This window comes from Diceros bicornis, chromosome 4 (assembly GCF_020826845.1).
Source record: "Diceros bicornis minor isolate mBicDic1 chromosome 4, mDicBic1.mat.cur, whole genome shotgun sequence".
Classification (NCBI taxonomy): Eukaryota; Metazoa; Chordata; class Mammalia; order Perissodactyla; family Rhinocerotidae; genus Diceros; species Diceros bicornis.
In genome coordinates this window covers 50,228,436-50,250,025 of record NC_080743.1, presented here as the reverse complement: position 1 = coordinate 50,250,025, position 21,590 = coordinate 50,228,436, and the positions used below count along the sequence as shown (strand labels likewise).

At 39.9% G+C, this 21,590-nt stretch overlaps 1 protein-coding gene across 1 annotated transcript in view; it reads left to right on the top strand.

The window, feature by feature from the left end:
- SPAG17 (sperm associated antigen 17) overlaps positions 1 to 21,590 on the top strand; it is a 194,160-nt gene that overhangs the window by 171,607 nt on the left and 963 nt on the right. Inside the window, exons 43-47 of the mRNA XM_058538916.1 lie at positions 997 to 1,128; positions 12,631 to 12,767; positions 14,069 to 14,253; positions 16,489 to 16,549; positions 19,215 to 19,359. Coding sequence (XP_058394899.1) covers positions 997 to 1,128; positions 12,631 to 12,767; positions 14,069 to 14,253; positions 16,489 to 16,549; positions 19,215 to 19,359 — 660 coding nt within the window. The remainder of the gene's footprint in view (positions 1 to 996; positions 1,129 to 12,630; positions 12,768 to 14,068; positions 14,254 to 16,488; positions 16,550 to 19,214; positions 19,360 to 21,590) is intronic.

Here is a 21,590-nt window from a genome sequence, read left to right as displayed (position 1 = left end):
GAGCAACTGCCCAAGTTTGACTGGGGACTCTGTATTAGAGAGCATTGTGGAATTACTGTAAGTTTTCTTGGGTGTGATGATGGTGTTGTGGATTTGTAGGAGAATGATTTCATTTCAGGAGATTCAAGTTGAAGAATTTAGGAGTGAAATGAAATTTAGTGCTTCTCTTTACTAAACTGGGTATTTAAAATACCCAGAGAGAGGAATTTTCTACTGTACAAAGCAATACCAGAAGTTCAGCTGCCTGGAATGAGCACAGCCAAAGAAAACATCTAATTACCACAGAGTTTGCCAAGCAAAGATTAAGTCTGGAACAATGACTTGTAAATGTGATGGAGAGGAATCAGGGATGAAGGCTGATGGTTCTCGTGCTGCCTGCCACGCCCTGGGCAAACAACACTCATCAATCAAGCCTACTCTCCCCTTGAAAGCAGGTGAAGCCGCAGTTGTTCAGCACAGTCCTCCAGGCAGCCACCACCATTCAGCCAGGGTTGGCACACACGCAAGTTGAAATGTATTTGCATCCCCGGTCTTTGATATGTTTATTTAAAATTTGTTTCATATTGCACTGATTTCTTAGAGATACATTTTAATAAAGAGCTACATTTTCATAGTAAGGAATGGATTTAAAATTGGAAACTTTTTTTTAAAATCCCATCTCAGTTACTCTTGCCAGATAAAAGCAGGCCAAGTTACATGGTCTCTGCTTCATAACCCAACAAGGTAACAACTACTATGTGGTTATAAGGCCCGGAAAGAACCAACTAGCTCCTAGGGAGTGTGAGCCTTGCAGATACTGTCCTGTTTGTTAACGGCGAACATTGCATCATATAATGAATAATCCCTGCCTCTTAATGGCTTTCTTCTATTTAGTCTTTCTAAAGGGGGGCGTGGGGGGGAAGCACCTTGTTCATTGTAAATACGAATACAAACATTAGTAGTCATTGTGTCATTGTCTAGAATATCACTTTATAATATTTGTTTTCGGTTTTCTAGATTCTCAGCCAAATAAAGTTTCAGAACAGGAATCCTCAGATGTACTTAATCTTCCAAAATCAGAGAGTTTTGTGGATGTCAAGGAGTTCGCTAACCAGAACCAAACTGGAAATTTAACAAAATCTACTGAAGGTATTCCAGTCATTTGCTTTATCTCATTGTTTCTCAAAACTGAACATTCTGTCTTTTTGGAGTCTGGGAGATGGCACTGGGCACTGAAGGTATGGTTGGTGGTTATGGAAAAAATTCTAGAGGGTCATGGATCCTGGAGCTATGGAACTTTGTATGCTTTCTTAGCATATCAAAGTATCTCAATAAAAATGTTGAGAATGACTACAAGACTGAAGGAAAGAAATGATAAATATGGTTTTTTAGATTTGTTATATTGTTTTTTTATTTCTTCATTTTAATGTATTATTTTAATTAATTTATTATCTTATTTTATTTTATTTTATTTTATCCCTCGTGATTCTAAGAGCTTGTGTGATTTATTGAAGGTCAGGAACCTGGTAGCTTTTTTTTTTGTTTATTTTATTTCTCTTTTTTTTTTATTGATGTTTTAATAGTTTTTAACATTGTGAAATTTTTGGTTGTACATTTTTGTTTGTCCATCACCATATATATGTCTCCCTTCACCCCTTGTGCGCACCCCCTACCCCCATTGCCCCTGGTAACCACAATACAGTTTTCTCTGTCCATGTGTTGGTTTATATTCCACATATGAGTGAGATCATACAGTGTTTGTCTTTCTCTTTCTGGCTTACTTCACTTAACATAATACCCTCCAGGGCAATCCATGTTGTTGCAAATAGGACAATTTTGTCCTTTTTTATGGCTGAGTAGTATTCCATTGTATATATATACCACACTTTCTTGATCCAATCATCAGTCAAGGGACACTTAGGTTGCTTCCACTTCTTGGCTATGGTGAATAATGCTGCAATGAACATAGGGGTGCATAAGCCTCTTTGGATTGTTGATTTCAGGTTCGTTGGATAGATTCCCAGTAGTGGGATAGCTGGGTCATAGGGCATCTCTATTTTTAATTCTTTGAGAAATCTCCATACCGTTTTCCGTAGAGGCTGCACCAGTTTGCATTCCCACCAGCTGTGTATGAGGGTTCCTGTTTCTCCACATCCTCTCCAACATTTGTTGTTTTTTGTCTTGGTGATTATAGCCATTCTAATGGGTGTGAGGTGATATCTTAGTGTTGTTTTGATTTGCGTTTCCCTGATGATTAGTGATGTTCAACATCTTTTCATGTGCCTCTTGGCCATCTGTATATCTTCTTTGGAGAAGTATCTGTTCATTTCCTCTGCCCATTTTTTGATCAGGTTGTTTGTTTTTTTGTTGTTCAGTTGTGTGAGTTCTTTATATATTATGGAGATCAACCCCTTGTCAGATGTATGTTTTGCAAATATTCTCTCCCAGCTGGTGGGTTGTCTGTTCATCTTGATTCTGGTTTCATTTGTCTTGTAGAAGCTCTTTAATCTGATAAAGTCCCACTTGTTTATTTTTTCTTTAGTTTCCCTAGTCTGGGTAGACATGTCATCCCAAAAGATTCCTTTATGACCAATGTCAAATAGCGTGTTGCCTATATTTTCTTCTATGAGTTTTATAGTTTCAGGTCTCACCTTCAGGTCTTTGATCCATTTTGAATTAATTTTTGTGAATGGCGGTAACAGATGGTCCACTTTCATTCTTTTGCATGTGGCTGTTCAGTTTTCCCAACACCATTTATTGAAGAGACTTTCCTTTCTCCATTGTATGTTCTTAGTTCCTTTGTCAAAAATTAGCTGTCCGTATATGTGTGGTTTTATTTCTGGGCTTTCAATTCTGTTCCATTGATCTGTGTGTCTGTTTTTGTACCAGTACCATGCTGTTTTGATTACTGTTGCTTTGTAGCATGTTTTGAAGTCAGGAATTGTGATGCCTCCTGCTTTGTTCTTTTTTCTTAGGATTGCTTTAGCTATTCAAGGTCTTTTGTTGCCCCATATGAATTTTAGTGTTCTTTTTTCTATTTCCGTGAAGAATGTCATTGGGATTCTGATTGGGATTGCATTGAATCTGTAGGTTGCTTTAGGTGATATAGACATTTTAACTATGTTTATTCTTCCAATCCACGTGCATGGGATATCTTTCCATTTCTTTATGTTATCATCGATTTCTTTCAATAATGTCTTGTAGTTTTCGTTGTATAGGTCTTTCACCTCCTTGGTGAGATTCATTCCTAGATATTTTATTCTTTTTGATGCAGTTGTAAATGGTATTATCTTTTTGAGCTCTCTTTCTGTTAGTCCATTATTAGCATGCAGAAATGCAACTGATTTTTGTAAATTGATGTTGTAGCCTGGGACTTTGCTAGAGTTGTTGATTATTTCTAATAGTTTTCCAATGGATTCTTTAGGGTTTTCTATATATAAAATCATGTCATCTGCAAATAGTGAGAGTTTCACTTCTTCTTTACCTATTTGGATTCCTTTTATTCCTTTTTCTTGCCTAATTGCTCTGACCAAAACCTCCAGTACTATCCTGAATAGGAGTGGTGAGAGTGGGCAGCCCTGCCTTGTTCCTGTTCTCAGAGGAATGGCTTTCAGTCTTTCCCCATTGAGTATGATGTTGGCTGTGGGTTTGTCATAAATAGCCTTTATTATGTTGAGGTACTTTCCTTCTATTCCCATTTTTTTGAGAGTTTTTAACATAAATGGATGTTGTATTTTGTCAAATGCCTTCTCTGTGTCTATTGAGATGACCATGTGGTTTTTATTCTTTGTTTTGTTGATGTGGTGTATCACATTGATTGATTTGCGGATGTTGAACCATCCCTGCATCCCTGGTATAAATCCCACTTGATCATGGTGTCTGATCTTTTTAATGTATTGCTGTATTCAGTTTGCCAATATTTTGTTGAGGATTTTTGCATCTATGTTCATCAGCGATATTGGCCTTTAATTTTCCTTTTTTGTACTGTCTTTGTCTGGCTTTGGTATCAGGGTGATGTTGGCCTCATAGAATGATTTAGGAAGTGTTCCATCTTCCTCTATTTTTTGGAATAGTTTGAGAAGATGGGTATTAAATCTTCTTTGAATGTTTGGTAAAATTCACTGGAGAAGCCATCTGGTCCTGGACTTTTATTTTTTGGGAGGTTTTTGATTACTATCAATCTCTTTACTTGTGATTGGTCTATTCAGATTCTCCATTTCTTCTTGGTTCAGTTTTGGGAGGTTGTATGAGCCTAAGAATTTATCCATTTCTTCTAGATTGTCCAATTTGTTGGCATATAATTTCTCATAGTATTCTCTTATAATCCTCTGTATTTCCGTGGTATCTGTTCTAATTTCTCCTCTTTCATTTCTAATTTTATTTACTTGAGCCTTTTCTCTTTTTTTCTTAGTAAGCCTGGCTAAGAGTTTGTTGATTTTGTTTATCTCAAAGAAACAACTCTTTGTTTCATTAATCCTTTCTACTGTTTTTTTGGTCTCAATTTCATTTATTTATGCTCTGATTTTTATTATTTCTCTCCTTCTGCTGACTTTGGGCTTGTTTGTTCCTCTTTTTCTAGTTCTGTTTGGTGTAATTTGAGGTTGCTTATTTGGGCTTTTTCTTGTTTGTTAAGTGGGCTTGTATTGCTATGAGTTTCCCTCTCAGGACCGCTTTTGCTGCATCCCATATGGTTTGGTATGGCATATTTTCATTTTTGTTTGTTTCCAGATAGTTTTTGATTTCTCCTTTAATTTCATCAATGATCTATTGGTTGTTCAGTAGCATGTTGTTTAATCTCCACATTTTTGTCACTTTCCCAGTTTTTTTTTTTTTCGTGGTTGATTTCCAGTTTCATAGCATTATGGTCGGAAAAGATGCTTGTTATGATTTCAATCTTCTTAAATTTATCGAGGCTTGCTTTGTTTCCCAACATATGGTCTAACCTTGAGAATGTTCCATGCGTGCTTGAGAAGAATGTGTAGTCAGATGTTTTTGGATGGAGTGCTCTGTATATGTCTACTAGGTCCATCTCGTCCAGTTTTTCATTTAAGTCTACTATTTCTTTATTGACTTTTTGTCTGGATGATCTATCCATTGATGTAAGTGGGGTATTAAGATCCCCTACTATTATTGTGTTGTTGTTAATGTCTCCTTTTAGGTTTGTTAATAGTTGCTTTATGTACATTGGTGCTCCTATGTTGGGTGCATATATATTTATAAGTGATATGTCTTCTTGGTGGAGTGTCCCTTTTATCATTATATATTTCCCTTATTTGTCTCTCTTAACCTGTTTTATCTTGAAGTCTACTTTGTCTGATGTGAGTATGGCAACACCTGCTTTCTTTTGTTTGCCATTAGCTTGGAGTATTGTCTTCCATCCTTTCACTCTGACCCTGTACTTGTCTTTAGAGCTGAGATGTGTTTCCTGGAGGCAGCCTATTGTTGGGTCTTGCTTCTTAACCCATCCTGCCACTCTGTATCTTCTTATTGGAGAGTTCAGCCAGTAATTTGGTAGCTGGACTTAGATTTACCTATTATTTCAGTACTTTCTTGGTCTGCAGGTGCTAGAAGAGAAACATAAGATGTAGTCTCTATCTATCTTACACAGCATATCATCTTATTGGGGTGGCAGAATTTGAAGTATAGAATACTACAGAATAATATCTAGTTACAATGGAGTCACATTATGCTGATTTCATTGAAGTTAATTCAGCTAAATATGGTTGGTTGGTCAAAAAAAGAGAAACAGAATAATTTAGATTGTGTGACAAATTTGCACCCCTTGATTTCTGTGGGCCTGTTCCATACTGAAAGTGAGATGGGAATCTGCTGATGGATCTTAGTTACCCCTTATAGAGGGAGCATCTTGCCACATTTATGGGTGAATTAAAATATTTACCTTACACAAGCCTTTTGCCTTCCTGACTTTAAACTTCTCTCTCCTATAAGGTTTATTCATTTAATAGATAATTTACTCAGTGCCTACTGTGTGCCAGGCATTGTTCTAGGCATGGAAATATAGCAGTAAAGAAGCCAAAGTCTTATAGATCTGTACATACTATGGGCAGACCTGGACAATAAATAAGTAAACAAATAAATTAGATAAATTCAGATTGCGATACATTTTCTCACATAAAACAGTATGATACATGGCAGTGTCTTGAGGGGACAGTGTTCCATTAGGGCTTAGAAGGCCCCTCTGTGAAGGGACATTTGAGCTGAGAGAAGAACGACAAGAAGGAGCCAGCCATGCAAAGATTGGGGGAAAGGAATATTCCAGGTAGAGAGCACAGCAAGTGTGAAGGTCCTAAGGGAAGAAGAAACATTTAAAAAGGCATAGATCTAGAAGAAAATGAGAAAAGGAAAAAGTGGAAGAAGGTGAGGTCAAAGAGAGGGGCAGAAATGAGACCATGTGATGCTGCATAGGGGGCTTTGAGTTTTATTCTAAGTGCAGTTTTATTCAAACACCACTGGAAGGTTTTGAGCAGGGTAGTTACGTGACTAATTTATACAGGAACAAGATCACTCTAGTAGCTGTGTGGATAGTAGCTTGTGGCAAGAAGGGAGGAGTGGGGGAGGTGGAAGCAAGGAGGAAGCAGCTGAAGCAGCACGTGTGAGCGCTGACAGAGACCTTGACTAAGGCAGTCGAGGTGGGGATGACGAGAAGCAAATTAATTGGAAATATATCCTGGAGGTAGAGCCGACAGGACTTGCTGGTCGATTGGATATGGGGGTGAGAAATAAGAGGAATCAAGGGTGATTCTCAACTTAATTAATGAGACAAGATGTAAGGCTGAGAATTTGTAGTTGTAACAAGTTTCCGGGTGGTGTTGATGTTGCTGGTATAGGATCCCACTTTAAGAAGCACTGCCCTAAGGCAAACTCTAGGATGTAAAAGTCAGGCAGAGGAGGAGTCGGTAAAGACAACTAAGAAGAAGATGTCAGTGAGGTAGGATAAAAACAGGAGCATGAGGGGCCGGCCCAGTGGCTTAGCGGTTAAGTGCGTGCGCTCCGCTACTGGCGGCCCGGGTTCGGATCCGGACACGCACTGATGCACTGCTTGTCCGGCCATGCTGAGGCGGCATCCCACATACAGCAACTAGAAGGATGTGCAGCTATGACACACAACTGTCTACTGGGGCTTCGGGGAGAAAAAGGGGAAAAAAAAAAGGGAGGAGGATTGGCAATAGATGTTAGCTCAGGGCCAGTCTTCCTCAGCAAAAAGAGGAGGATTGGCATGGATGTTAGCTCAGGGCTGATCTTCCTCACAAAAAACAAAAACAAAAACAAAAAAAACAGGAACATGAAAATCACTGGGTGTTCCAAATGTATCAAATGCTCCTGAAAGGTTGAGTAAGATAAAGAATGATCATGGGATTAGGTAAGACGGAGATCACTGGTGATCTTGACATGAGCAGTTTCAGGGCATGGAGGAGACCAAAGCCAACTGAAGTGGGTTATGTATGGAATGACTGAAGAGGAATCAGCAGCAGCAGGCATATGTACATTTACCCAAGAGTTTTGCTGAAAAGAATAGAAAAATGGGATTGCTGCTGAAGCAAGACATGTGACCAAGGAAGAGATTTTTTAAAAAATTAGACATACTAGAGCATGTTGATTTGCAAATGATAATAATTCTGTAGCAAGAGAGAACTTATGATCCAGGAAAAGGGGGCCTAATTGCAGGATAGCAAAGTTCTAAAGAAGGTGAGAGAACATGACATCTGGGTCAAACGCTGAGTGGCAGAGTTGACCTTGGATGTGAATAGGGTCACCTCATCCAAAACGACGGAGAGAGGAGAAAGAATACAGATACATTTGCAGGTCGGTTGATATGTTTGGTATTGGGAAGATGAGCAAGTCTGATTGCAAAGGAGTGGATATGGTGATAGAATATAAAATCCATTCCAGAGAAACAAGAGAGCAAAACACGAAGAGGCTGACTTGTTTAAGGTGACAGTGTCAGTTGATTAGAGGTCTCAATGAAGTCAAATAATTGCTTGGCAGGTACAATAGAGTCATAAGCTAGAAGAATAGAAGGTGGTGATCTAGAGAGGGAAGCTTGAAACCTTAGATTTTGAGAGTGGTAAAAATTATTGGTGTTGGCAAGGTCAAAGATATGACCATGTGAGTTTCTGAGGTAGAGAAGAAAAAAAGATGAGGAAATGGGGTGCTCAAGAATCAGAGAGGACAGGGTGGGTGTTGGATGGATCATCCAGGTGATGTCTCCAAGAGAGACGAAGTGGAAGACTATCCAATGTGTCAAGATCTCCAATGAATCAAGGGAATGATTGAGAGGTCAGTAAATGACAACTGCTTGGAGCCATTGTAGGTAATACAGTCTGATGGCACGAACATCAAAGGAATAGGAATTTTTAAAGGAGAAAAAAGTCATTTGAAACAAGGACACCTACTGCACCCCACTCCTTCACCAAATTTAGTGATCTGAGATACTAGGCACTGAGATACTTGAGGTAAGAGACAAAAATGTGACTCCTCTATAAGTGGTAAATTAAATTTTGTTATTGACAACAAAGTTTAAAGAAGTTCAGAGTAGGAAGAAATTAACACAAGCAGCGGGGAAAGCTTTATGGGAGAGGTGATCTTGAAGAATAACCAGAAATTTCATAGATTTTAAGATTTAAGATGGAATCATCTCAGACAACCCTCATTTTACTTGAGGAAACTGAAACCTAGAGAAAATCAAGTGACTTCTCTTCTCCATATTTTATTACACTCCATATTTCAGATGTAGGGAAGAGAAAAGAGTATTTTATAACAACAAAAAAAGAATGTGTTCAAAAGCCTGAAGGTAGAAATGAACAGGAAATCGGCGTAAGCAGATCGGAGTGTTCTTATCTGGTAATAGTACAAGACAGTGCTTGGAAAATACAATAGAGTCAGCTCGTGAAGGTTTGGATTTTTGCAAAATAAAAATGTACTTATCAGTGTTTGCTGTGATAATACTGTAGAAATCCTGTAGTGGCTTAGAACAACCAGTTTTGGGGTCTGGGGGTCCACTGCGGCAGCCTCTGCTCCAGACTGCAGGCCCCTGAGATCTGATGGTGCTCGTCTCTTCCCAACTCCACGTTCGCTGACCCCACGCTGAGAGCTTGTCAGCTGTGGTGAGAAATCAGCAAATGCTGCAAATGTGCACACTGTACAAACCAGGGCAGTTTTTCTCCAGAGAGGCAGCTGTTAATCTTTTACCAGCACACCACCAGCTGCCGGTAAAATTCAGGTGTATTCCGGGTGCCTCTCTGAAGGAGCCGTCATCCTCTGGGGCTAGCTGTCCACGTGGCAGAGGGTCAAAGCTCAAGAGAGGTGGATGGGAACGTGTGCCGCCGCTAACCACCTCTGCTCAGAACTGGCACGCTGCCACTAACACACACATTCACTGTCAAAGCAAGTTCTGTGGCCGAGCTCAGAGTCAATTGGGGCAGAGAAGTATACTCCACCTACAGGAAAGGCATGCTCAGAGAGGATGTAAATAAAGCCATGCTCTGAGAGAAAGTAAAAAAAATGTGTTGTAAATGCTACAGTCTGCCTCAGCATAGAAACAGGGAATCATTACCGGTTCTTCAGTTGGGTCAGGCCCAGCAGTACTGTTCAGATGATACCACCAGTGGGACCATCCCAGTTGTTCTATAAAATATTAAACATGAAAGTACCTCTGTATCTGCTGGTTACCAGCCACTGCTCCAAGCCCCTAAATTCTCCCCCTCCAACCCCTTAATCCCTGGTGAAGCCCTGGGTAGGCTCAGTGGAATGATAATCCAGCCATGTTATGGGAGGCAGGATGGTAGATAGCAGTGCTAAGAATGTCGGCTCTCCCTAGCTCCTTATGTAACAGCAGTGTAACATGGGGCACACTGTTTAACCCTGCTCTCTCTTCCTGTTTCCTCTTCTGTAAAGGGGAAGTAGTGGTTTATACATCACAGGGCTGTGAGGATTTAATTAGTTGATATATGTAAAATGCCTAGAGCAGTGCATGGCACATGATAACTCCGTATCAGTATCTACTATTAATAATAATAGTATTAGTGAGTAATTAATACCCATTAGACTGGTAAGATGCACTCATATAAAACAGTAACACATATGGTAAGAATTCAAACAAAAAGATACATCAAGCCATTAGAATAGTTGCCTATGTAGGGAGTGGTGACCAAAGGGAATAAAGACATTAAGACACTGATGACTGAGCTCCATCCCCAGAGATTCTGATTCTGTTTTGATCTGAAATAGGGCTTGTCTGGTGTGTGCCCTGGGAATCTCTATTTTTGCAGAATAAGCCCAGGGGATTATGATGCATAGATGGATTTGGGACATATTGGTAGTTGTCTAGGAAAAACTCACTACTCACACAGAACACTTCTGTGGCCTGATGTATGCGGGTTTTCCCCACACCAAGCAATTCTGCAACACCAGCTGGGTGTCCTACAATTCAGTTCAATTCTGACACTAACCAGAGTTAGCGCAGACCCTACCGGTTAAGGGCTCAGTCTCACAAGACTGTTCCCCCACTTCAGATGTCAATCGGAAGTCCAGGTTGTCACCTGTGCTTTTGACCAACCAGCTATAAATTAGGGTTCCCATGATCCCCTTCTAGGGTTTGATAATTTGCTAGAACAGCTCACAAAACTCATATATTATTATATAATAAAGGATATGATAAAAGGCACAAACAAATAGCCAGATGAAGAGGTACATAGGGCAAGGTCCGGAAGGGTACAGCATAGGAGCGTTTGTCTCCGTGGAGTTGGAGACATCCAACAGCCTCCTGGCATGTGAATGTGTTCACCAACCCAGAAGCTCTCTGAACCCCGTACTGTAGGGATTTTTATGGAGGCTTAATCATGTAGTCATGATCGATCGTTAACTCAATCGCCATCTCCTCTCTCCTTCCTAGAGGATGGGGATGGGGCTGAAAGTTCCAAGCTTCTAATCATGGCTTGGTCTTTCTGATGACCAGCCTCAATCTTGAAGCTATCCAGAAGCCCACCAAGAGTCACCGCAATAGATCAAAAGACACTCCTATCACCCAGGAAATTCCAAGGGATTTAGGAGCTCTGTGTCAGGAACCTAGGTCAAAGACTGAATATTAGAACAAAAGATGCTCCTAGTGTTCTTATCACTTAGGAAATTACAAGGGTTTTAGGAATTCTATGCCAGGAACCAGAGGCAGAGACCAATATATATATTTGCTATTATCTCACCTAGTAGAAAGAGCATGCTTCTTGTGGAATCTGACACACACGGGTGCATGTTCTAGCCCTGCCACTTTTTTCAGTCTCTTGGACAAGTTATTTAACTTCGGTTTCCTCATCTGTAAAAAAGAGACACTACTATTAGATTAATTAGGACTCTTCAATTTGTAACTGAGGGAACTCAAACTCAAACTCACTGAATAAAAAATGGCGGGGGGAATTTATTGGTGCTCAAAAGCAAACTACAGAGAAGTGGATATGGTGCTAGCCCAGGGACAACCAGATTCAGGCACTCCGGCTTTTTGGGAGTGTGTTTGTGTCTGATTGCCTTTCTCTGGGCATCCTCCCTGCCTCCATCTTGCCCCATCTCTACTTGTCCCTGTTTGGTTTTATCCTCTCCTACAAAGGACAAGCTATGTCTATGTGGCAGGGACCACGAGTATAGAGGTCCAAGATTGTGATTCTTCCAGATGCATAACCCAGTAGGCAAGATGGGATCATCCCTGTCAGCCTCAGTGGAAATATCCTGGTGAAGGGCCTGCATTGGCTTTGCATGGGTCAGGTACCATCCTGATGGTTGGGGCCGGGGATATTGTGGCACCAAAAGTGTGTGTGGTAGGAGTGAGGTTGGAGGTGGGCATGGGAAGAGCTCTGAGCATACAAAGATAATAATTACCATAACTCTCAGCTCAGAAGATTTTATGAGAACTAAATAAGATGCTAACGTAAAAACATGCATGTGGTGCTTGCCTGCAGATAGCAGACACTCAAATATTGGTTCCTTTCCTTTTCCCCTCTTGATGATTTGAATGCAAGAAAAGATGTTTAAATATGATGATCTAAAATGCAATTCTTATTTCAACCTCCTAGAAATTCGGAGAAATACATACAGCTTTAGCGATGTAGTTTATCTACTTTTGTTTACTCCTTTACCAAATTTAGTGATCTGAGGATTTAATTCCCTGGCTTAATTTATCTATAATTACTATATCACTTTTTAGAACTACAAAAGATGCCAAATAAATTCTTAAGATCTTGCCCTTATTAGTTTTAAGAAATCTTTCAGAGTCAATGTTTTATTGTATTGTACTTGTTGATTTAACGGAAAGAACCCTGAAGACCTGGGTATAAGTTCAGTCCATCACAGGCAAGGCACTCAATTTCTCAGAATCTGAATTTTTTTCATTTATTTTAAAAAGGTGATGCTGATAGCATCTCATAGAGTTGTTGTGAGGACCAATATTAGGTAAAATCTCTTTGTAAAATGTAAAGATATAGCACTAGAATTAATAAAAGCCTTTGTTCCTTTACATAAGCTCTTTAAAAAGGAAAGAAGAAAAGTTTCCCAAGTTGGTTTATGTTCTTATATGCTCTGGTATGACCTTGAATGTCTTTGAATAAAAATGTCCACGTGGTATAATTTAAACTTTCTCTCTAACAGAACCAGAAACGTATGGACCTGTGAAAATTCCAACCCAGTCATTGCTGCAGGATGTCGCAGGACAAGCAAGGAAAGAGAAAGTGAGGTTACCTCACTATTTGCTGAGTTCCAAGCCCAAGTCTCAACCTCTCACAAAGGTAAAACAGACATGGGAACAAATTTCCCAAAGCCAACCAGCGTTTTATGTAATCCCGACTCCTTGACGTTATTGATTCTAGCCACTGTGTTCTGCTGTTCACTGTACATACCATCTCACCATGAAGGCCTTCAGGTCACACAGAGGTAAACTAAGGCAGTGCTTTGCTGGACCCAGCTCATACAGGCTCATGAGAGGAATTTTATGAGCCAGCTGTTAAACCATTGGTAGCTTGAAATCAGCCATGCTGGGAGTTCTTACACCATAGAAATCAGCAAATGCTACTAATCATGATCCTTTTCGGAGAGCCAATTTGCCAACACTACTGGCCAAGAGGATCATTGGCCACCCTTCTCATGACTCTTAGGATAAAATCCAAATGACTTAGATGACTGCAAGGCATGGTCCTGTTTGCTTCTTTACCCTCACCTTGTCCCAGATTCACTATATTTCAGCCAATATGGGTTTCTATCAGTTCTTTAAAAGCACCAAGCTCCTTCCTTCCTCAGAGCCTCCAAGATTAAGATTTCATCTCAGCTCTGTTGGGAAGCCTTTCTTGAGCCCACCAATCAAGTTTTCATAGTTATCCTTTGATACTTTCACGGCACACTGTATTCATTACCATCATAGAATTTATTACAATGTATTTAACTGATATGTGTTAGGAGTGCTTCTCCAACTCTAATGTGCACATGAATTACCTAGGGATCTTGTTAAAACATAGATTCTGACTCACTGGGTCTGGTGTGGGGCCTGAGATTCTGCAGTCCTAACAAGCTCCTAGGTGAGGTCACTGCTGCCGATCTGGGGAATAACAAGGACATAGGGCAGTGGTTCTCCAAGTGTGGTTACCAGACCAGCAACATCGGCAGCACCTGAGAACTTGTTATAAATGGAATTCAGGGGCCCCATCCCAGATTTACTGATTGGGAAACTCTGGGGACAGAGTCAGCGATTTTTGTCTTAAGGAGTCCTCAGGTGATTCTGATGGGAACTAGAGTTTGATAATCGCTGGCACAGGGGAAAGAGCACACACTTTAAACTCAGACAACCTGAGTTTGAAATTTTACTCCACCACTTACCACTTGAGTAAATTACCTTTTAAGTCTCTGAACTTGAGCTTCTTTATCCTTAAAACAAAGCCTAAAATACTTCCTTACAGTGCTGTTGTAGGGATTACATGAGCCCATAAATGTTCCTTTCCTCCTCCAGCCAAGCAGTTATTTTCCTCTGATGACAGAGCTTTTTCTTATCTTGGGAATGCAAACTAGAACCATTTTACTACTTTTTCTTAATGCAAAGGTGGAGGATTCTGTTGGAGGAAGAGTGAAAACATCCTCTGTTGCTTCTGCTGCCATTAATAACGCAAATTCATCCCCTTTTGGATTCCACCTTCTCCCATCGTCAGTGAAGTTTGGAGTGCTTAAAGAAGGCCAGACCTATGCAACCACCGTAAAGCTCAAGAATGTTGGCGTGGACTTCTGCAGGTGAGGCCATGGCACCAAATGTCTGCTCAGGTCACCTGCTCTGTGACTCGTCTTTGGACATCTACATCAGTGAATGTTTATTGAACTGAACTGTAATTATACCTTGATTCTTTTTTTTTTGTGAGGAAGATTAGCCCTGAGCTAACATCAGATGCCACTCCTCCATTTTTTTTTTTTTTTTTGCTGAGGAAGGTTGGCCCTGGGCTAACATCCATGCCCATCTTCCTCCACTTTATGTGGGACGCTGCCACAGCATGGCTTGACAAGTGGTGCGTTGGTGCGAGCCCGGGATCCGATCCTGTGAACCCCGGGCCACTGAAGCGGAGCGTGCGCACTCAACTGCTTGCGCCACCGGGCGGGTGCCGCTATACCTCGATTCTTGAATCGTCACATCAGTCATTCAATCATTTACTCACTAATTCATCCATTCATTCCTGCATTCAGTCATTCATCCATTCATTCTTCAACAAATCAGTATTTACCAAGCTTGAACTATGTAGTATGTACTTCTTTGCCCTCCCATTAATCATTATTCATACTTGGGTAGAAGCAACTCAAGGCTTGATCAGCACTAGCAAAAAATGAAGGGGAAGTTGTACAAGTGTTACAATAACTGATGCACCAAATTTGAAAGTCTATTTCTCAAATCCACCACCAACTATAATACCAGCTGACATTTGTTTGCGCTTTATGATCTAAAAGTGACTTTAATTACATTATTTCTGGATAATCGAGGCAAAAAGGAAAAAAATTTAACCTGAGTCATTAGGGTCATTTTGACTCGGAAGAGTTGACTTGGAATTAACAAATACCTTAACTCACAGTCTGTACCCTCAGTTGAAAATACACTATATCTGGCATTCAATGACAAGAAAAAGAGTCAGTCCTTCATTTCCAGATCAAGACCAATAAAATTTTACAGCTTGGAGAGATCTTAGAGATCATTACAAAGGAACCAACTGAGTAACTTGTTTTCCAGTCTTGTAGGCTAGAGCAAGGCTGGACCTCAGATCTCCAGGGTACCAGTTCATCGGAGGCACCTTGCTTTATCAACATAGCTGTGTCCCTACTTCATGTAGGAGTTCAGTCCTTCCCATTGGGTCAATATACCATATATCTATACCAAGACAACTCCCTTACAAAATCTCCTCTATTCTGTTCTGAATTAAGCATAACGTGGGTTTTTTCCCCCCTCATAAAAATGGAATAAATGTTTATTTCAATTGCAGAGTTATTCTCAGTGTAAGTGGCAAGTCTTTGAAGAATGTTTGTGATTCTGGACCTAGGATTGGAAATCAGATGAAGCAAAGCTACAGGAGCATCCAATTTAAAATTTTAGTTGAGGCAAATCCCCAACTTCAGGAATCATGTTTGCTTCCTCAGAAACAACCTGATGAGGGACCCAAGCCACCTGATCAGATATTATTGTTTTTTTTTAGGTTGTTGCCAACAAAGTGGGTCGAGAGGAATAGAGTCAACCTCAAACTAATAAAACTCATCCATGCAGATCCTGTCTGTCCAGTATAGAATTTTAGTTTTAGAGATGTCACTCCTCAACTTGTTAAATTCAGCCACTATAGGGCAGACAGCAAAGTTGATGGTAGAAGGAGCGAGATTGGGGTCAATGTGGAGGTAGGCTTTCCTTCGCATTTTAATTTACTCCACGTCTTTAACTTTCAGGCAGAACCCACAAACCACAGGAAGGGAAAGAGATCAATAGGCACCACGTGTGAGCACAGGGCTTTTCGAGTTCTCCAACATTTTCTGAGCCTTTTCTGTTTCTCTTCTCCCCAAACATGCAAACCCCATACCACGACAGAGCAAGACTGGCTTCCATGCTCCACTGCTTTCCAAAAGAGCCTTTATTCTTCAGCTTAATGATCTGGCAGCCAGCATTTTGTGTTCACACCGGCAGCTACGCTGCAATGCACACACCAGCCAAACATTCACAACACTCTGCCCAGGCCTGAGCTGCTTGTCAGCATCCCATAACAAAAGGTTGAAACTCAGGTTGGAGTCTGTTTGACACTGATGAAAATTATTGGAAAGATGGTTGTGAAATGGGCCCCTGATTCTGCTCCCAACTGAATATTAGGTTGTTTTTCTAATGGTAATGGACCCCCTGCTCCTGTGTAGCAAATATTAACCCCTTCCTGATTTTATAACATCCATGTTCAGTCATTGCTCATGTTTTTCATTATGGCATAACTTTATTCCCATCTTCTTGCCTGGTAGGTTTAGGGTGAAGCAGCCTCCACCCAGCACAGGACTGAAAGTGACCTACAAACCTGGGCCTGTAAGTCCCATGTGCTATCTGTTGTTGTGTGTCTGTGTGTGCACATACAAATATGTGTATGTTTCCAGTAAAGTGGGTATTTGGATCATTCTACCCATTCAGTTTAAACCATGTATAAGTCTAATTTTTCTAGTATCATAAGCAAAAGATTCCTAGCAGTGGTACAATATGTGGCTTAATGTCACTTCATGTAATAACCATGAGACAGATCCTATGTGTAAATAGTTAAACTTCCAGCTATGGAAATATCTATGAAGTTCACCCCATTTGTCTCAATACTAAAGTTATGTACAGTTGTATGAAAAATACCTTTTTAAAAATTATGCTTTAATAAGCCTTGGAAAGCTGATTATCTAAGGATATCCTATAACAAATCTTTCTGCAAAGTGAAAAATACATTGGAAAAATAATTATTCCATTCTTCATATTTTATGTAAATCTGGTTTGTTCTCTTAGTGCTTGCCAGAGAATATTATTGAATGACACACTAAGAAATAGCAGTATATTAAATTCATAAGCTGCCTCATTTCTCCAAAGATCTCTGAAAACACAAATTTTAAAATGTCAACGTGTTCTGACTTTAATACATTCCCCGAAATGAGGTGTTTAGTATAAAATATGTATATTGCCACTTACTTTAAATTATAATTTCAGAAATGTAGTATGATGTAAACAAAAGTTAGTCTCAAAGTATAATAAAATCACATTTGTAAATCTTAACATTTATTTCTTGGTCAGTGAATCATTTTGCTGCTTTAATACTCATTTCACTCAAAAAACTCTGAGTTCCTCCCATACTCCGCTGACAGTGCCAGGGTACAGGGGATGTTAAAAATGAGTTAGACACATAAGGAGCTTATGCAGCTGGGCACGCAGTGGGCACTCAAGAGCAGTGTGATTGAGTGACAGATGATGTGAGGAAGTCAGGTAGATACATGAACCATTCAGCACAAAGGGGGACACGCACAGGCTCACGGGAGCTCTGAGGAAGGGGATCCAGTCCCGCACCCAGCACACAGTGCTCACAGCAGCCCCAGTTGTTATACGCTGACACAGAAGGGTTGGTTTGGTGTAAGGCAAAGTCAGTTGGCTTCTTCCCATGACTGTGCCACCAAGTAGCTCAGTGATGTTGTTGGTTAATTAATCCTCTGCCCCTTGCTTCCTCATCTGTAAAAGAAAGAGCTTAGACTGGATTCTTAGCTCTCTTTCAGCTCTAATATCTTATGACCTAGAAAATGGTAATACGCAGGCCCCAGTTCCAAACAGAAAAACATTTGGGGATTAGGTCCACTAATTTATGAGTACCTCTCTGAAACAATTCATCACTGTACTGTGTCCAGAGTTCAGAATCTTCACAACATATAGCAAAAACAAAAATCAAAGCAAGCTCCTCTTCCTCTGTCCTGGGAAGTTAGCAAATCTTCTTCATTTAAAATAGGGATTATGCCAAAAGTCAAAATGACTGTTGGATCAACCTTTGTAGGTACTAAAAAGCCCAGCATGTACTCTTTGAAGCTCACTCTATACTGTTAGTTTTTTTTTTTTCTACTTTTTGATGGTAGACTTTGGCTCTGGCAAAAATATAATCTATAGACTTCTCCATATGTAAATCTAACCACTGTTCAGCTTGGTTAGTTGCCAACACTAAATGAGTCTGCTTAAAGCCGGGGTCAACCTGTGTGCTGGCAGCCCTCCAGCTCCCCTCTCGCAGAATGTCATCATCCACAGCCCTCCTCTGATTGTTGGGCTTGGAGGACCGAGGGCTTGATTCTCAGAAACTGAGTGTTTGGATACCCTCCAGTATGCAGACATTCACAGCACATTGTTGAAAAATTGAAACATTTTTCAATTCTATTATTTATAAAACTATATTGAAGAAAAAATTCCATTTGTATCTAATTGCTTTCCATGTGGTAGTTTCTGATGTATTTTTTCCAGATAACTGTTCTCAAGTCTGCTTTTTAACCTACCTCCTGGAGAGGCAGCTGAGAAACATCAACAGCTCTTTCTTTCCTGGCTAGTGTTCTCTGCAAGGAACAAGGCAAGAAGCCCATTCCTTGCTGTGTTTCTTCTTCATTATAGATCAGGTTTCTTCTTTGTTGGTACAAACCTCCTCCATGTAGCTTTCAGACCTAAGCAGTTTGGCATTTAAACTAATTCTGTCTCCCTCTACTGGCTTTGTCAGGTTACAGGTCCTACATTAGGAGTACTATAAACCAAGGGGCAGGGTCGGGAAGTTGTGGGATTCACTCAGTCTCTCAGATTAAATTTATATTTATCTTAAATTTATCTTTATCTCCAAGGATGCTAATAGATACAAATTCACTACTGGCATTCAAGAAATAGCACAATTATGGGCATTGTAGAAGTTTGCCTTGAGTGCCACGTCAGTATTCCGGCATTTAGTTTCCTTATGCCTTTTCCTGAATAGCACCTGGTTTTTCCCTTCAACAATTTATCCTGCGTCCCATTTACTCAATGGAATTCTATCTAACTAATCTACGAAGCAATTCTTCTAAATCTTGTAAGAGCCATCATTCACTAGTGCCAAATTTTTAGATGAAGAAACAGGATTAGAGAGTTTAGTAACTTGCCCAAATTAATGTTAAAAACCAAGATTTGAACTCAGATATGCCTGATCCTAAAGCTACATTGTGTCTTATAGGTGGCAGCCGGTTTGCAGGCAGACCTGAAAGTGGAGTTATTTGCCATGGCTATGGGAGAGGACGGTGCCAAGGGATCAGCACACATCTCTCACAATATTGAGATTATGACTGAGCATGATGTCCTGTTCTTACCTGTGGAAGCAAATATCCTTTGAAGTTCAGTTTGAGTAATCATAGTGCAAAAATTATATGCGAGCAAGGAGAGCATGGAAGTCAAAATGCTGTTTTCTAACCGCCTCAAACCCACATCTATCTTCATTAATTCTATCTTTAAAACCATCGAGTTAAATTTCTTAGGACAAAGACTGTCTTCATTCATCTTTGAAAGCATCTAGCAAAATGCCTGACACACATCACTGCAAATTGAATAAAAGTCAATGTTATTGGCTATTTATGGGACATCAGACAATCAGAAATTTAAGAGAAAGCAAGTATTTGTCATCAATAAAACTTGTGATCTTGTTGAGGGACAGGAGATACCTTATTATACAGGCTGGATGTATATTCACTGAATTGCACAGATTCCTTCATATTGGTGTCTCTTGCATATAGATATCACACTGATATCCACTAATATATGCAAGTAGGGTATGAAATATTTTATCATACATAAAAATGAAATTGGGAGTCTTATCTAATCTAGTAGCAGAAATAAAGTCTTCACCCTTGATTCCTATATTATTTTGTACTCCAATAACATGAATCATGTCCTACTTTGTGTTAGATATCTATTTGGTATTTGAGCTGGGTCTTATAGAATGCAAAAACTTTTGATGAAAAAAAAGAGAATAAACAAACCCATAGCAATAGGAAAGCTCCAGGTGTTTGGAGGGTTAACAGGGAGTTCAATTTGTTGAGAGCTTAGAGAGAATTAGAAAATATAGTGGGAAAGTTGGTTGGAATCAAGCTGTGGAAGATTTTGAATCCTTGGCTTAAGCTGTAATATATAAGCAACAGTGAATCACTGAAGATTTCTGACCCAATGGATGATATAATCAGCATGTCTTTATAGAAATGAATTCACTGTTATGGTGCAGGATATGTTGAAGGATAACCTTCAACATATGTAAAAGACCATTGGAAGGCTGTTTCAATAGGCCAAACGTAAGGACGAGAACGATAGCATGGCAACAGCAGACATGGAGGAGAGACATGGATGAAAGACACTTGGCAGGAACAACTGTAAGACCTGAGGTGGAGCCCACTGATAGAAGGAAGTAAGGGAACATGAGTTCAACTCCAAGGTTTTGGGCTCAGGTAGAGATTCACGGATATGTCACGGATATGCAGGGCTGGATCTGTTGAGGGATCAGAGCTGGAGATATAATAATTTTAAGCATCATCTACACAGAGGTGATGACTGAAGGTATGGGAAAGGAGCAGAAATTTGGGGTCTGTTCAGAGAGCAGGAGGAAGAATAGGAGCCAGTGGAGACAGACCAAGCAATTAGAAAACCATGAAATATCTCAAAAGCCACACAAAGAATTTCAAGGAAAATAGGGACATAGTTGACAGATGCTATAAAGATATAAGAAAAATGCAGATTTAAATAGGACTGCTAGATGTGGCTGGGGCAAAAACTAAATTGCAAAAGATAAAGAATGACTGGTTATTAAGAAAGCAGAAACACTGACTATGGATGATACTCGTTAAAGAAAATTTATTATTAAAGGAAAGTGCAAGAGAATATGGTACCTCAGGGAGGCAATAGAACAAAGGTCTCCTTTTGATTTTCAGTTTAGTGTAGACTTAAGTATGTTTGTAGGCTGAAGAGAATGGATCAGAAGAGAAACATTAAAAATGTGAATTAGAGGAAGTAACTGAAGCAGCAATATCCAAAAGAGAGCCAGAGAATAATCAAGAACAGAGCTGAAGCGTTAGTCTTGGCAAGGGAGAGAGTGAAGATGGCTAAGGATCCAGACATTCTGAGGTGAAGGAGAAATTTAGGGGGACTTGTGTCAGAAGGCCTTGATTTCAATAGAAGTGGAGTTGAATTCATGTGTTCATTTAATCTTTCAAAGATAATAAGGGCCTGTAAAGTGCTAGGCACTGTTCTAGGCACTGGGAATATAGCAATGAACAACAGAGACAAAAAGCCCCACCCTTATGTAGCTTACATTCAGGTAGGAGGACAGATAACACACGAAATCAGTAAAATATGGACTTCATGATGGTGATAAGTACAATGGAGAAAAGTATGAAGTAGGAAAGGGGGTATAGGGAGTGCTAAGGAGGATTGCAATTTAAAACGAGATAGTCAGGAAAGCCTCACCAGGAATGTGATTTTTTTTTTTTTTTTTTTTTTTTTTTTTGATGGCAGGGTTCTTCTGTGGTGATAGAAGGAAACTAACTAAGGAACCAGTATTTTTCCTCTG